The sequence below is a fragment of the Cottoperca gobio genome, chromosome 24 (assembly GCF_900634415.1).
Source record: "Cottoperca gobio chromosome 24, fCotGob3.1, whole genome shotgun sequence".
Lineage (NCBI taxonomy): Eukaryota > Metazoa > Chordata > Actinopteri > Perciformes > Bovichtidae > Cottoperca > Cottoperca gobio.
In genome coordinates, this window is record NC_041378.1 from 7115570 (window position 1) to 7130721 (window position 15152).

The window sequence follows — 15152 nt, forward strand, 5'->3', positions numbered from 1 at the left end:
CCCTTCTTTTCTCTTTTCCTCACTTCCTCCTCTTTGTTCCTCCTCCTCCTCTTTTTCTCAAAGATTAATTTCTTGTGTTTTCAGGATGGGGTTCCCCATAGTGCATTGAATTAAATATCCTTATTCTCTGCTCAGGTCAAATGGCACTGCAACTTGTAGCCAATGAAAATCTTGGGTGAAGAGATGCTCATCACTCACTGACAACACATGGCAGCAGAGGCTTTCATCCACATACCTGGAACATATGTTTGATATATGACACTATCCACCAAAGTGTTGACAAATCACTCCAAAAACAATCATTATATCTCCATCACCGGCCAGGGGAAATATGTTATGCCCTCTCAGAACTCAATCACCATTTAATGTCTTTTAAATCTTCGAGCATCAGAGCCAACCTCAACAAGCTGTTGCCTGTGCTCCTCAGATAAGGGATTGCTGCTAAGACCTTTGATACTGTGCAGAGTTTAAGTAAGGTAATCACGAGCTGCGTCAACTCTGCTTAGTCTAATGGAATGAAAGTAATGTTTTTGGAGAAATTCTGCACTTCTACGGCTTTATTTCTGAGTGAACTTTGAACCCCATGCTTGGCTTGAACACCAGCAGAGTAAGTGCAGTATCAGGTGTCGTAGTGATGACCGGATGTGTAGAGTAATGATAAAGTTTTTGTGGGTTATAAAGATCCTATTCCATCCTTAGAGTAATGATGGGGATTAATAAGAGTGATATGTTTTCTTATGAGGCAGATTTGGGCAGCATGTGTTGAAAACGAGTAGCTGCTGCTGGACATCTTACATTTTTCTACAAAGCTGACAGTTTTAGGCAAACACTGACTGGGGCAGCAGCGGTTCTGCTGTTGGGCTTTACGGAAAGCCATCAATCTTGAAAATGAATTAATTTCTCAGAACTGGATTAATGATTCATTTGCAACACATACAAAAAACAGACCTCACTATTCATTAAGCTTCATCTGTGAAATATCTTCCACCTGGTTTATTATTGTGGTTCTGACTAATGATCAAACGTTATTTTACACCGATGAACTATAATTCGTATTTCAAACCTGAGCACCATAATTGGCTTCGAGCATGAAAATGAAAGATTTTATCTGAAGTTAGTAACATTAGAAGCAAATTCTAACTCGGCTGGTAATTCGATTAATACTCAAATGATCCAGAATATAGTAATTATAATCGGTTTGACAAATGCGTACGGTAGGCTTTTCCAAATCTAACACAGCAGATGAGGGTACTACAGTATTTCAAGCAGTGGCGGGGAAGTATTCAGAACCTTTACTTGAGTAAAATAATTAATATAACAATGTGAAAATACTCCATTATGAGTAATAAATCCTGCATTCAAAATCCTGTTTAAGTATTAAAGGCAAAATGTATTTACAGTATCAAAAGTGAAGCTATGGAATGTAAATAAGTGGATTTACTCAAGTACTGCAGGTACTGATTTGAGGTACACACCTGTACTTCACTTAGATTACTTCCATTTTATGAAACTGTATACTTTTGACTCCACTACATTTACTTTCATAGTTACTTACATTGCAGATTAAGATTTGTACAGATTAAACATACAACAACAGTAAAATGATATTAATTATCCAATAAGATTATATTTAATATAACACAAGTACTTTTATTTGTGATACTTTAAGCACATTTTACTGATAATACTTTTACCTGAGTAACATTCTCACTGCATGGCTGTTAAAATAATTTTCTCGTGTGGCATTGTTACGTTTACTTCAATAAAAGCCATGAATACTTCCTCCGACACCGAGTTAAATACTTATTCTGCAGAAAAATAGCTGCCGTGGGTCCCATGTTGTTGTATGTATACGTATATGTAATGAAGAAGAAAGTACAAAGTGTGAATATAAAGTAGCATAACATGGAGGTACTCATACTTGTAAGTGTTTAAATAAATGAAAGAAAGGTGCAACACAAATCAAACCTGGATATTTATGGTGTGTTGATCCTCTACACGTGGCTGACGGTTCCCTCCACATTTGCCCACATGCTTAATACCAATAACCTGGTGTTTTCTCTCTCTTCCACTGCTTCTGTCCACAATATGCTTAGATTTGAGCAGTTGCTGTTCCAGCTGGCTCTACCAAATGTTCTTCCAAATCTTCCATTAGGTTGATGAAGTAGCTCTGGATCCCGTGCGAAAGCTTTTTGCTCCAGAAGAACGTGGCAGCGGTGAGAATATGATATGATTCATGTTTTTGGATCGCTGTGGTTTCCATAACACCTTTATTCAATCTCTCACAATTCCTGAGCAAATATTTGGTCTTTTATTCTTTGTCCGTATACGTACAAAACTTACACAGTAACTTTTAATGAATTCTGGTGAATACCAAAAGAGTGTTAAAAAAAAACAAAAAAACAGTATGATGGGTTAACAACACACATAAACAACAAAGTAGCCGTTACATTATGAAATACAAATCTCACGATTGAAAATGAACAGACCTATTCACACCTTAAGCGCCCATTCTTACAGTTTGCTTTGCAGCTTGTGCTTTGGTCCAATGTCACGGGTTTGACCGTATGTGTGCATTATTGATGAGATAAATAACACTGGGTGAGTCTGTGGGATAGTTGGGGATAGTACAAGGACACGTTAAGACAAGAGTTACACTAAGCAAGAGCACACATGCTTCTTTTCCCCCTCATATACAAACTGCTTTATATAAAAAAGTGCATTGTAATGATATACATTGAGTTGTTTAAAAAGTATTATATTCTCTTTCTGTGAAGACGTAATAAATTTGTAGTGGTGTCATTTAATTGTGGCAGGCAAAAGTCTGTTTTTAAGGGCGAGACCAGTGAAGGTAAGAGCCTGCAGCAGGATGCAGATGGGTTGCCCTCTGTAACAACGTCTCCTCCTGTGTTACCACTTCCCGGGGATGGGCACCCCGCATTCATACCAGCCCACGAAAGGATGGGGTGTGCGTCGGCCAACGACTCCAAATGAAACCTGCTGCTGTCTGTAGGCGCGATAAAATCCTGCAAGAGGAAGAAATGACAAAGCTGTTCATAGACATTTACAGAAATGTGTCAGGAGACTTGAATGCAGCATGTCTGGATATAATCATCATTTATCACTGTTAGCAATTACTTAGTTTTTATCTGCTTGCCTTCCATATTTGTCCCTTTCAGAAAATCCCATTGTTTGGAAAAGTGTTTGTCTTTGTATCCAAAGCCTGATGAAGCTTATTATTGAAAAATAGAGAATTGGGCTATCTGCAACTTTTAAATATTTTCCATAAGCCAGTTTCCAGAAAGTGATGCATTCACAGGGTATTTTATTGGGAAATCAAACCGGTAGAACATAGAGTACAAAAATATTGGATTATACTGTGAAACGTGTCTGTAACAGTTAGATCTCAAATCTTGGATTTCAAACACACCAACGTTTATCAGCTACATAACCCCTTTGAACAAATGTAAGTTTGTTAGAAAAATAAAGCAAATTAGCAGTAAACGATGCCTAATGATGCAGTAAATAGTGGATTACTTATCCAAAGCAAGTTTCAAGTATTTATTATGACCTGAAATCAATATTTCCCAGGAAGTTACGGCATTAATGTTAAGTTATAATTAAGAAAATGGTCTGCAGAAATGAAAAGCATGTGAGATTTGGTCTAAAACATGCAAAACCCTGGTAGGTCCTTAAACAAGGGTTTATTTAAACACAACTTTTTGTCTGTATTCTATATACAACATCAATGCCGCTGGTCTATTAAGAGCCAGAGAGCCAGACTGCGTGGAAACAATTATAAAAGGTTAGGTCTGAATATCAATGCCAAAAATGTGCAACGTGTTTACCTTGTGCTGAGGGCAGATTATTTGAGAGGTAGGCAGGACCTGTCCTCCCGTCCCTGTAGGAGTCCACAAACTGGCAGTGGTCCTCTCCCTGGCCGAATGTATCTCCTATACTGTAAAAGGGATCTGCAGAGGGGGAAAGGGATGAGGATCATAATTAGGGTTATATGATGATAGTGAGTAACTGGTTTCTAAATTGAGGTGAAGTCATATGTTACCTCTAAGACCGTCTCCCATGAAGATCTTGTATCGCAGAGAGTTACACAAAACCACGCCCACAAACTTCCTGTACCATGTCCGCTTGACGTACTGGCTGCCCGTACAGCTGCTGTGGGCGGAGTTATACTTGAAGGTAAAGGGGATCCAGATTGGTTCTCCACCTGAGGAGCAGAGGAGGAGAAGCGTCATGATGTGGTCATGTATACTGTACATAGAGGAGGGTGAACAATACAAATAAAAGGTTATCAATTAGTATATCAAATATGATATGTAAAGCACTTTGAAATGGCGTTCTTAAAGGAAAGGAGGATTCAGGAAGAGAAGCAGAAAATAATAATGAATTAAAGATAATCCTGATAGCAATCAGAGTGTGTCACTGTGTACACTCGAGAGCTAAAGACCAACTCATATTGGATTTTCGAGATATATTAATCTCCACTTGTCTCGTACAATGTTTCAGCAAAAACTTTATTATCGTCTTATTCGCACTGACGTTTGCCTGACACGACACAGTAGCGATCACAGGCGCGCTACAGATCAGAAAATGGCCGAGGGGTGAAAATCCGAACAGCAGGATGGCCCCCTCTTTAAAACCTGCAGCTTCGGTAAGACATGGGCTTGTTGACCTTAAATTATGGACGGCGTATGGACTTACCAGGTGGTCTTTCGATGAGAAGAGGGTCGTCTGAAAGAAAGAATGCGATCATTTCACAAGGGAGGAAAAGCACAGAGGCAGCCCTGCAGGTTTTAATGCATTTACCTGATTCGGAGAATGAAAGTACATCTGCTAGTCTGCTTTTACTGCAGGGATGGTTTTATATTTGAATATCTTGCATTGCAATATAATGAACGTCGCCGTGACATTTTTCTTTGCAAGTGCAGCAGAAATGAGGGTTGAGCTGTAATCAATGAGGCGTCTAAAAGTTTTACTTTCGCAGGCGTTGACAGGATACACACCTGATTCGGTGACATAGGTGAGTGTGTTGCTGACGGGTCCCAAACCAAACACATTCTTGGCCTGCACTTTGAAGTAGTACCTGAATGAAAAACAGAACCACAACATGAGGATTTAATGAGAGATTTAGCAGTTAAAGTGTCATTCCGCCAGTGTTATTGTGACTGGGTGAAGGAAACGTTAATGACCATAGCAGATGACTGGGCATGCTTCAGGCTGATTTAAGAGTAGTCTGTTTTATATTCATATGAATCCAAAGTGAGTGCAGCACAATAAAATGGCTATTTGGCTGGTGTTGAAGGGAGAATGGAGGGAAGGGAAAAAAAAGAGACATCTAGACATGTGGAGATTAACAGATAGGAGGATGGAGGATAAGAATGACAGACAGAAGAAGGGAGGGATGTGGAAAAAGTAAAGCACAGGGATATATATACTGAAAGATAATAGATAACTGGGATGAGCTGGAAAGACAGGATTAGTCCTCAAAAGAGAAATTTCCTCACAGAGCTTTAACATGGCAGTGAGCTCACTTTGTCTCCGGGTGGAGGAGGAACTAATACATCCGATCAGATTAAAAACTACAACACCACCACCACCAGTGACAACTTTGACAATTTGCAAACTTTTCCACTGTAGCCGGCTGGAGGTGTTTGTGCAAGTGTGTGTTCATTAATGCAGTATTGTGTGCATATGTGCTTTCAGCCAGTCTGCAAGGTCGCATACAGTAAGTTCATGGTCTGCCAATTCCAAGCCAAAAACTTTCACCACATACGGCCACGAGGCCTGGATCCAATCACCGCAGCCACGTGAACACAATGACCAAAATATATATATATATATATATATATATCAGCAGAGAGAGGGAGAGCGAGAAGACGGCAGCTGCAGAGAGATGATGTAATGAAAGAAGATATTGGAGTTGAAATTGGAGAAGGCAGAAAAAAGAAAAAGTGAGTCAGAATATAAAAACAGAATAAACCACAAAATGCTACGTCGAGCCAAGCTAGCTATTTGAAACTTAAAATACAGAGAGCTCTGCGCTTCAGTCAGAGCATCGCTCTCCTTGTCTTCTCATCAGATGATAATCTATGTGGCAACTGCACATACAATGTAGCACCAAATTCAGCCTGGCCGTATTACCTGCTCCTCTGAAACTAGTGAACTGAAGTTAATTATAAACTGAACGATTCTAAGTCGTCTAATGACTCATATGTATGAAAAGAAGTGAAAGAACCAGCACAGAGGTTTCAAAATCACAACATATCTGAATATATTTATATATATATATAACCTTTATTTAATCAGAGATGAAGAGACTTTTTGCACAAGACAGCGGAAGAAATAGGAAGACTACTAGGGCTGCAACTAATGATTATTTTCAAAGTTTAAAATCATCCAATGCGATCAGATGTTGTAGTTTAAAAATCATTTGTAATTCAATCCATTTATCAGTTTAAAAGCAGGAAAACTTGTGGATCGAAGGAAATGTGTCCACATGTGAGTGTACATACCTGTGTGTGTGTGTGTGTGTGTGTGTGTGTGTGTGTGTGTGTGTGTGTGTGTGTGTGTGTGTGTGTGTGTGTGTGTGTGTGTGTGTGTGTTTAGGACTATAGTAGCTCAGAAGTTCTGGCAACCAGAAGGAGCCTGCAGCGTGGTAAAGGCCAACCCCGTCGCATAAACCATCGCAGGATCGAATGTAACCAGGGAGACGCACTATCGTGAATACAGACCCGTCGCCAGGGAGGGAATCCCTCTTTGCAGGCTCTTGGAAAACTTTACCTAATGCACGCAGCTCTGTTTGTGTTCAGCAGCTGGTGTTTGGTTTCTAAAAGGCCCAAGAAGAGACACCTATAATAACACCTCAAGCAAGTTCGTGCCTCCACTGGGCATGAAGGTACTTTATCCCTGATGAAGTCACTTCTGAAACTGTTTTTCCACTAGATTGTTACGGAACATACAGCTTGCACGATTTTAGCGATTTTAACTTGCATTATACATTCACTAAATAGTCATTTAGTCCCATGTAAAATTGATCAAACAGTATATTTGCTGAAAAGAAAAAGCTAGAGCACCTCTAAACTTTATATTTAAAATGAAACAAGAACATTTTTAGGTGAGAAATCTCCCTTCCTCTCTTGGGTCTACATGCTAAGAGCGGTTTCCATGCATTTATTTTGAAAACCGTAACCCGTGTCTCGTAAGACAGGGTTTTGGAAACACGCTCTAATAACAGAAACAGACTGAGGTGATTGCATCCGTGTGAAAGTGCTGTGTGTACGTTACTCAGAATTTTCCAATATCTCAACAGAGTTTTTACGGCATGTCACATTTTGGTGCTGATTCAAAAGCGTTTCTCGACCTGCCTCCGCTTAGCCAAACTGATTTACTTCACTCCGAGGGTTTTCTCATCTCTTATACAAGCATCGCAGTCTCAGCCTCCAACTCACACTCTGCTCTGATCAGTTTCAGCCTCAGCGTGGAATAACACCAACAGACACGTAAACGTTTCAACATGAACTCACACAGTAACATCCAGACAAGATGCATGTTCTGTGCATTATGTGATGACGGCATATATAAACACTCAGCCGCAGCCGAACACCTGCCCCCGAGGCGTCAGAGTAATACAAAACTTCTCACAACTCTTGGTTTTGTTTTCTCTTTTTCTATGACACCCATGTGTGAGATGATACTGTGCATTGCTAAACCTGAAACCATCCTCTGAACAAGCGTGTGTATTGTAAGCATGCATGCATAGACGATGGTGTAAACACACACACCAGGAGGTAATGTGTTACCTAGAGTTGGGTTTGAGATTCTCCACAGCCAGGTGCGTCCCGCTGGAGGGTCGAGAGGACCATCTATTGTTGAGGATGTCGTCATATGAAGCACTGTGGACCATGTAGCCTGCAGAGAATCATACAGAATAAAAGGGCAGAGCTCATTAGCTGTTAGCAAAAAAGAGAATTGGATTCACTGTCAGACATTGTGTATGTTTTAGTTTGAAGTGAAACACAACAATAAGCTGAGGTTTAACATTAAAGGAATACCAAGAGTTAGATGAGACATTCAATACCACTCTCATGTAATAAGGAACATATGAAGCTAGCACCAGCAGACGGTTAGCTTAGCTTAGCACAACAACTGGAAAATGGAAAGGAGAAAGTGGGAGCATTTCTCATGTCATTTGTTGTACATGTGCGAGACTCTCCTGGGATCACAATGGAATCTCCAGTCTGTGGATGATGCCATACATTTTTGTTGGATCAAAACCTTAACCAGGAAATATTTACCGGGGACCAATAATGACTTTGGAAAGTCGCATGTCAGGAAATGAGGAAAGAAAGGCAGCTTACTTCAACGCATCAGGAAGCAGTTGTTATTATGTTAAGTTGGAAGCCTGGCTGCAAAACAAAATTCCCCTAGTGGGACAATAAAGATAACCTTGAACCTTGGAAACAGGGGCGGGGGGGGCTCTGGCTGGCTCTGTCCAAAGGTAACAAACCCACCATTTTGCTTTTTCTCAACCTTGGACTCACATGACCTATGAGTATTTATAAAGTATCAACATTTATTTTATGCTTTCAATTCATTTGTAAGAGTAGGTGGTCCCCCCCACATATTTAACTCGAGAAAAAGTGCAGCCATGGCATTTTCTTTAACTCATGCTGTCTGCCTGTCTGTTTTCTTCTTCTTCTTCTTCTCAGTCACGCAGACTAATCCTTAGAATCCGGTAAGCAACCTCAGGTCACGCGGCTCTCGATCACTCACTTTAAAAGTATAGAGCTGCTCTGCCGCACATCAAACTACCAACTGTTTCTATTGGACTTTTGAGTCCGAGTTTCTATTTTTACTGGAACCACACCAACACAGCTGGCTGCTGACAGGAGAGACGGGAAATACTAGCTACTTTGTTTTTCTTCTTTTGGTTTTTCATTCCTGCTCCATTCTACATTGTTAAACTGAAGTTTGATAGAGTAGTATGGAGACTCCTGCTTTTGGTATAAATGTATTAAATGTTTCCAAAGGAGTTGGTCTTTTGAGCCCGATGCAACACTTTCACTCAGTGAATAATGTGTATGTTTTGCCCAAAACCTTCGGGCAATCAATGCATCAATGCATCAGAGTAAATGGAACCAGAAGTCGGGTTGAGGTAAAAAAAAACTCATGCTAGTGACTTTTGCTAACAGCTGTTTCCATCCACTTGTTTTGAAAGCTGTGACCCGTAACTTGTAAGACACGGCAGCGCAAACCAGCCCTAATAACTAAAACATCACCTTGTGATTGTATCTGCATGTGTGAACTGTATTTGCAGATGTGCGTATTGGAAATTGTCTGCTGTATTTGCAGCACTACAATACTTTTATAAGAGACATTCACATACAAATTAGAAGCTTTGTGAGTTTTGGCCAACTTATCTTTGATACTAGCAGAGAAACAGTACATCAGCATCACGGCACTTAACAGAAATGAGTTTCTGGAATTCGGCGTGGTATGCTAGATAAAACAAACTCGCAGAGAAAGTATTTGAAATAGGAGAAAATAGTTAGGTGCAGAAATGGCAGTGTCGAGATATAGAAGAGGGAACATCGAGGAGAAGAGATGGAAAGAAAACAGCAGTGACGGTACAGACCAACTATCTGTTTAACACATCAGTGCACGGACCAGCCCACAGCATGACCAGGAGCTTGTGCTTTCCTGCCAAAGAAAACGTACTGCCTGTCTAGCTGTCCAGACGGCTACCTCTGATAGTCCACCACGTCTCATACGGTATGCTGTTATCTTCACTCTCTTCTCGGTCCCTTTTTTCTCCCCATGTGTCACTTTCTAGGTAATAGGAATTTTGGTTTTCCCTGAGAAACTCTGCAGGAGCTGAAGAGCCCTATTCCATGTGTTCAATGCAGTCTGTTTCTACATGATTTATGCACAATAAACTGCTGGAGTGAGTTCTTAAAATGTGAGTCAGGAGGGTAACATGTTAAAGGCTTTTGCTAAAGGCTGATGAAACAGATACAAAACATAGTGGCAGACACAATAATCATATAGTGGACTGTAATGCTCCTCTAATTAATACATGAAACAAACATAAATGTCATATTTACATCAGCCCTCTTCTTCCATCAATCCATTTATTATTATTTATGTAATCATATAAAAAGGTACAATTCCAGTGAAATGTAATCCTGCCAGTTCCTTCAATTTGTGCATTAAAGAGTTTAAATAGGATTGGAATAGTAATAATTATATGTTTATCTAGATGCGTCCAACTATATTTTCATTAACAGTAGTAGATAGAAACTAATTAGCATTTTCTTTTGCCGGTTTTCTTGAAATGTGATTAGAAATGTGTGCTACATCCGGATGGAAACTTGATTATTGATAGATAGAAACCAAAAATTCCTACCTCCTGGAGAACACTAATGTAGGGGGTACTATCACAACAACTTATTACAGTTTTGACCATCAAACAACATTTGAAACAATTCTTATTCTTCTTACCTGACACCATATCATCCTTCATTGGGCGGCCCCAGTCCAGGATGATAAATGAGTGGCAGCCCTCCATGGCGACCACGGTGAAGTTATGAGGCTTGTCTTTGGGAGGCTGCTTTTGATTGGCTGCCAGGATGTCCTTCTCTATCAGGTCTTGTAGGACGTCGACCTGCAGATACTCCAGAGCCTCCGTCAAGGAGCAAGGAGACGCCAGGTCCTTCCGGATGTAGTTCACATAGGGAGCTGAGGGCAGGAAAAGTGAAGAAGTTATTCAATTTAACCACATAATTCCCATACATAGGCAATTTAAAAGATGTTACTACTTCTCCAGGTCATACTATTTAAAAATGTCAGTTTGGTTTGTTTGTCAGCAGGATTAAGAGAAACTACTGGCCTGATTTTCATGAAACTCTGAGCCAAGGAAGAACCCATAACATTCTGGAGCGGATTCGAATCACAGGATGGATACACTAATTATTTTTCACTTACATTACACTGCGAGATAGGGCATTGCCTTTGCGGAGGTCTGCGCTTTCCAAATAGTTTCAGAATAATTGCTTCCCCCCCTCCCCTTTTTGTCTCTTTTTGTTTGTTTTCAGCGACTCTGAAAATGCCAGCTGGACCTACAGCTGTGAATACTTCAGATATCCCACAATTCTCAGTCAGACTGGGCGCCTGGAGTCGCTCCCACCTCCCCAGATGATTGGGCCTCTGCTCAGGCCAAGAGTCTAACATGTGTCAGTATCTACATCTGTGAGGCTGTGTGGTTTAGGCTGTCACAAACTCCTACTGTATGTGTATTCACAATCATACGTTATTACGCATTTACACACTGAAACTGATCTGTCGTCGAGGTGAGCAGATTTATGTGTCACAGGGTGCTTGTAAGTCTGCCTTTCTGTACAGCGTCCACATGTCCAGGATCAGTGCAGATCCATGCACACAGAAGTTCCAGATGTTTTGCTCTGTTCATGTGTCCTTCTTGTCCTCTTGTTGAAAAAGACAAATCCAAAAACTGCGAGCCAGACGTGGAACAAATGACACTGGGAAACAGAATCACGACAGTTCACTTAATGTCAATTCTAATATCAATCTAGTAGGACATAAATTAGCATTCTTATAGTCCAACCATCCTGGTACTCGATCTCTAGTCCAATGTGGAAAAGTCCATCCAGCTGGATCTTACTGTAAAGAAGATTCATGCAACTGCTAAGAATTATTAGTTAATACTATTGTCCCACGTCTCGCTTTGGGCTCATCCAAACCATCCCTGGACAGATAAAGAGACTAAGGGGAAGAGTTCACGCAAAGCATGTCAGTACACTGGCAGGCTTTCTGACTGGGAACCTAAAATATAATAAACTAATAAATAGGGAAGAGGATGTCTCCACATTGAGCCAAAAAAGCCTTCTTTCTGTGCTGAGGTCAGCACCCTTAACTTTTATGATTTCACTTGCTTTTCTGCTCTTGACTGTTTTTGTCTCAGGGAGAGTAATAGCTTTCAGATGGCTCCGTGAGGGGATCACAAGACAGATAGACGATGCCCAGAGTAAGCAATGTTGTTGTCCCAACAAGCTTCTCACAAACATCGGTGTAACAGTCACACAATGCATTTATTCTGTCAATGAAGGATGATGAAGCAATTACATGAGGTTGTATCCACATTTTTAAACTTGAAACTAATGGCACATTTGCATAAAAAATGATAACCCTTGATTCTGATTGGCCAGAGTCTGTGCATTATTTTACACCACCAATGTCAAATGACTTGCCCTGGAATCTGCTACGCAGTCTTTAAAGGAAGGATCTTTGTCACCTCTTCATCTGTCATGCATCTTGCTATGAGTTGCATTATGGGAAGGTGCTTTTATCCTAAGTAATACAAGTCACAGTATCTTCAGCTTCCACTGTGTTGATTTTGACCATTGTTTTTTATAGTCTGTCTCTTGTAAGTTCCTCAACTTTAAGAATATTACATGCAATATTAAGCCGTTGCAGATTTCTTCTAATAAGTGTTGATAGAACCTCAGCTATTACTAGGCGATGGCTACTCTCACCTGACGAAATAGTGAAAGTAAGGATTATTCTTAGGTTTGCAAAGACATATATAAAAAAATGTATAATGGTTTTTGAGTAACTGACCATGGCATGTGTGGAATAATCCACTGTGAGTTGTAAAGTTCTGAACTAAAACCTCCGAAGCTATACGTTGAGTACTTACTGGTATGTGTCTGTAAATGTTTGTACTATTGAAGTCTGTGGATACAGGATCTTCACAGTCGTTATTTCAACAGCTGAAACAAAGGACCTCTGACATTAAATCGTTTTGAGAAGGTTGTAGTCAAGTAGATGATGTTTTTTATTTCTGTCAAGAGAATATTGCGGTCTGTTGGTGCAAAGATGAGGTGATGTGAGAGGCCAAAGTAAGCACATAGGAACAATAAAAAGAAAGCAGGGAGTCGAAGTGTACTGGGATCACTTCTGGAAATCCTGAACAATGTGTCCTCTGTGAACTTTGTTATTATGATCCAATTACAGATGGAATGAAGAAAGATATACACTTATTCCCATGTTCCACAAAGCGATACATGGATATTAAGATATATATTTCACAAATCAGCAGCTGAGTACATCATGATATGGTGAGGAAGAATAACTCAAACTACACTAAAGTGTTTGTAAATGGTTCCTTTTCTTTTGGCCGTTGTTCACTGTAAAGTCTGAGAGTGTCATATATTTATGAGGTAATGCTGAGAAAGCCAAGAGAGAGATCCAAATGTATTACTCCCCCAAGAAACAAAACAGAACTCCCATCATTATGTGCAGCTCATCCAGACATTCATCAAACATACTCACGAACAGGGACACAAAAAAACATGTAATACTCAGAAGCACAAGCGTTCTTGGTCAATCATGTGCTCTTTGAGACGTATGCTATTTATTGTGCTCTCAGGTAAAGATGCTAATGTCCTTCTCTGGCATTGACAGTGAACTAAACTCACAGAAAACAATAAAAAGGTATACTTTTCTGCTTCCTGGAAGAGGATGGTTTTTCATACATCAGGTGAAAATATAACTTATTTTATATTTGAGGTGTTTCCTTTTAAAAAGCGATCCATTATGCTCAATGAGAATGTGCTATTGAATCTCAAATCTAGAGCTCAACCCCATACTTAAAGCTTAACTCTGGAAGACAGCAAGTATAACCTTGCTCTTTGGGAGAAGCATAAGTCTTGGAAGGAGGATGGTTGAAAGTATATAACCGTGAGGGGGTTAAAGTTCCTTTTAAAAAGGAGATGGAAATGTGACATAAAGCTTGGAATTTAAGATTAGAGCTGTCAGAAAAAAATTGTAAGGCTAAACATGAGCATACACTTGTTCATAAACACATTTTATTTCTTGTCTTTAAGTACCTGTGAATCGTTTCTTCCCACTGAGGTCAAGCTCAGATGACGGGCCGTGGTTGGATGGTCTGGTGTCTGGCTCTGGAGTCGGGATCTCTGTGGTGCTGGTGGTGGAGGTTGTAGTGGTGGTTGAGGGTGGCAGGGTGGTCTGGACCAAAAACTCATCTGGCAACAACACATGCGTCAAGTAAGCTTTTTAATTTAAAAAGATTTATATTATTAACATCCTAACTCAATAACATGCTGCTGTGTTTCGTTAATCCTTTGTAGCTGGTCCCATGATCTACGGAATAAGAGTGTCAAATTGAATTAATTAATAGTGGGCAGATGTAAAAGCTCACTTTGAAATAACCCCTTTTTCCCCCCGAACACCCCCAGCTGTACTCTTATGTAATGTTTTGCTACCCAGATTTTCCATGTGAGGGGGGCTTGAAGACAATGACCATTTCACAAGTCTCCAAGGCTGACAAATGTGAAGTGATCCAGTGGGAGAAATCCAATTAGTTCCTTCTGCTTTCATCACTGTTTTTCCCCCTCTGTGCCGCATCAGTGGGCCTTGGCATTACATCATGGTCCACACACATGCAACCAGCTTTGAGCTATGGCAGGGAAATGCTAAGAAAATATTGAAATGCTTAATGTGTCTTTTCAAGCAAACCCCCCAAAAAGAACACCTGTAGTGAAATAAGTACGAAGGCTCACGTCAACCAAACGCTGCAGTTTTCCATTCAGCTAGTGTTTGTCTGCTCATCTATTACATTACAAAGCAACTTTAAGAACAGCAAATACATTGCGTTAAATCATAAGCCAGGACATTCTCTTCAGCTTAGTAATGTTCCAGTTTTTGGAATAAAAGGGATTAAAAGCAGCCCATATTGGAAAATATCCAAAACCCCAGCCATGAACCAAAACCAAGCCGAACAAACTTACAAGTGGAGAAACAAAGTGACGACCACAGGCAAGGCAAAGAGGCAGACGAAGGAAGAGCTAGCAAACAGATTCACAGACAGGTAAACAGACAATAAACAAGCAGTGCAGTAAACAGTCAACAAACAATGAGCATGCGGTGCAGTTCAGAGGCCAAACTCAGCCAATACCTTCCTTAAGAGCTAAAGCGTCAGTCAATGTAACCATGTGGTCCATTTCCATTCCTGAGGATTCCTCTGTCAGAGAAGTAGAACAAGCTGTAGCATCACATGATCATGTACACATTTCTGAGCTGGCACACACACCCAC

The 15152-nt window shown here is 40.3% G+C and overlaps 1 protein-coding gene across 2 annotated transcripts in view; it reads right to left on the minus strand.

Moving 5' to 3' along the window:
• Positions 1-2288: 2288 nt before the first annotated feature.
• fndc1 (fibronectin type III domain containing 1) overlaps positions 2289-15152 on the minus strand; it is a 34225-nt gene continuing 21361 nt past the window's right edge. Inside the window, exons 14-22 of one of the 2 annotated variants that reach the window (XM_029462587.1) lie at positions 15014-15079; positions 13926-14081; positions 10519-10755; positions 7818-7926; positions 5022-5101; positions 4720-4749; positions 4064-4225; positions 3849-3971; positions 2289-3026 (exon numbers count right to left, since the gene is read on the minus strand). In XM_029462587.1, the coding sequence (XP_029318447.1) occupies positions 2911-3026; positions 3849-3971; positions 4064-4225; positions 4720-4749; positions 5022-5101; positions 7818-7926; positions 10519-10755; positions 13926-14081; positions 15014-15079 (1079 nt within the window). In that variant the 3' untranslated portion in view covers positions 2289-2910. The remainder of the gene's footprint in view (positions 3027-3848; positions 3972-4063; positions 4226-4719; positions 4750-5021; positions 5102-7817; positions 7927-10518; positions 10756-13925; positions 14082-15013; positions 15080-15152) is intronic. The other variant, XM_029462588.1, reaches the window with a different exon arrangement.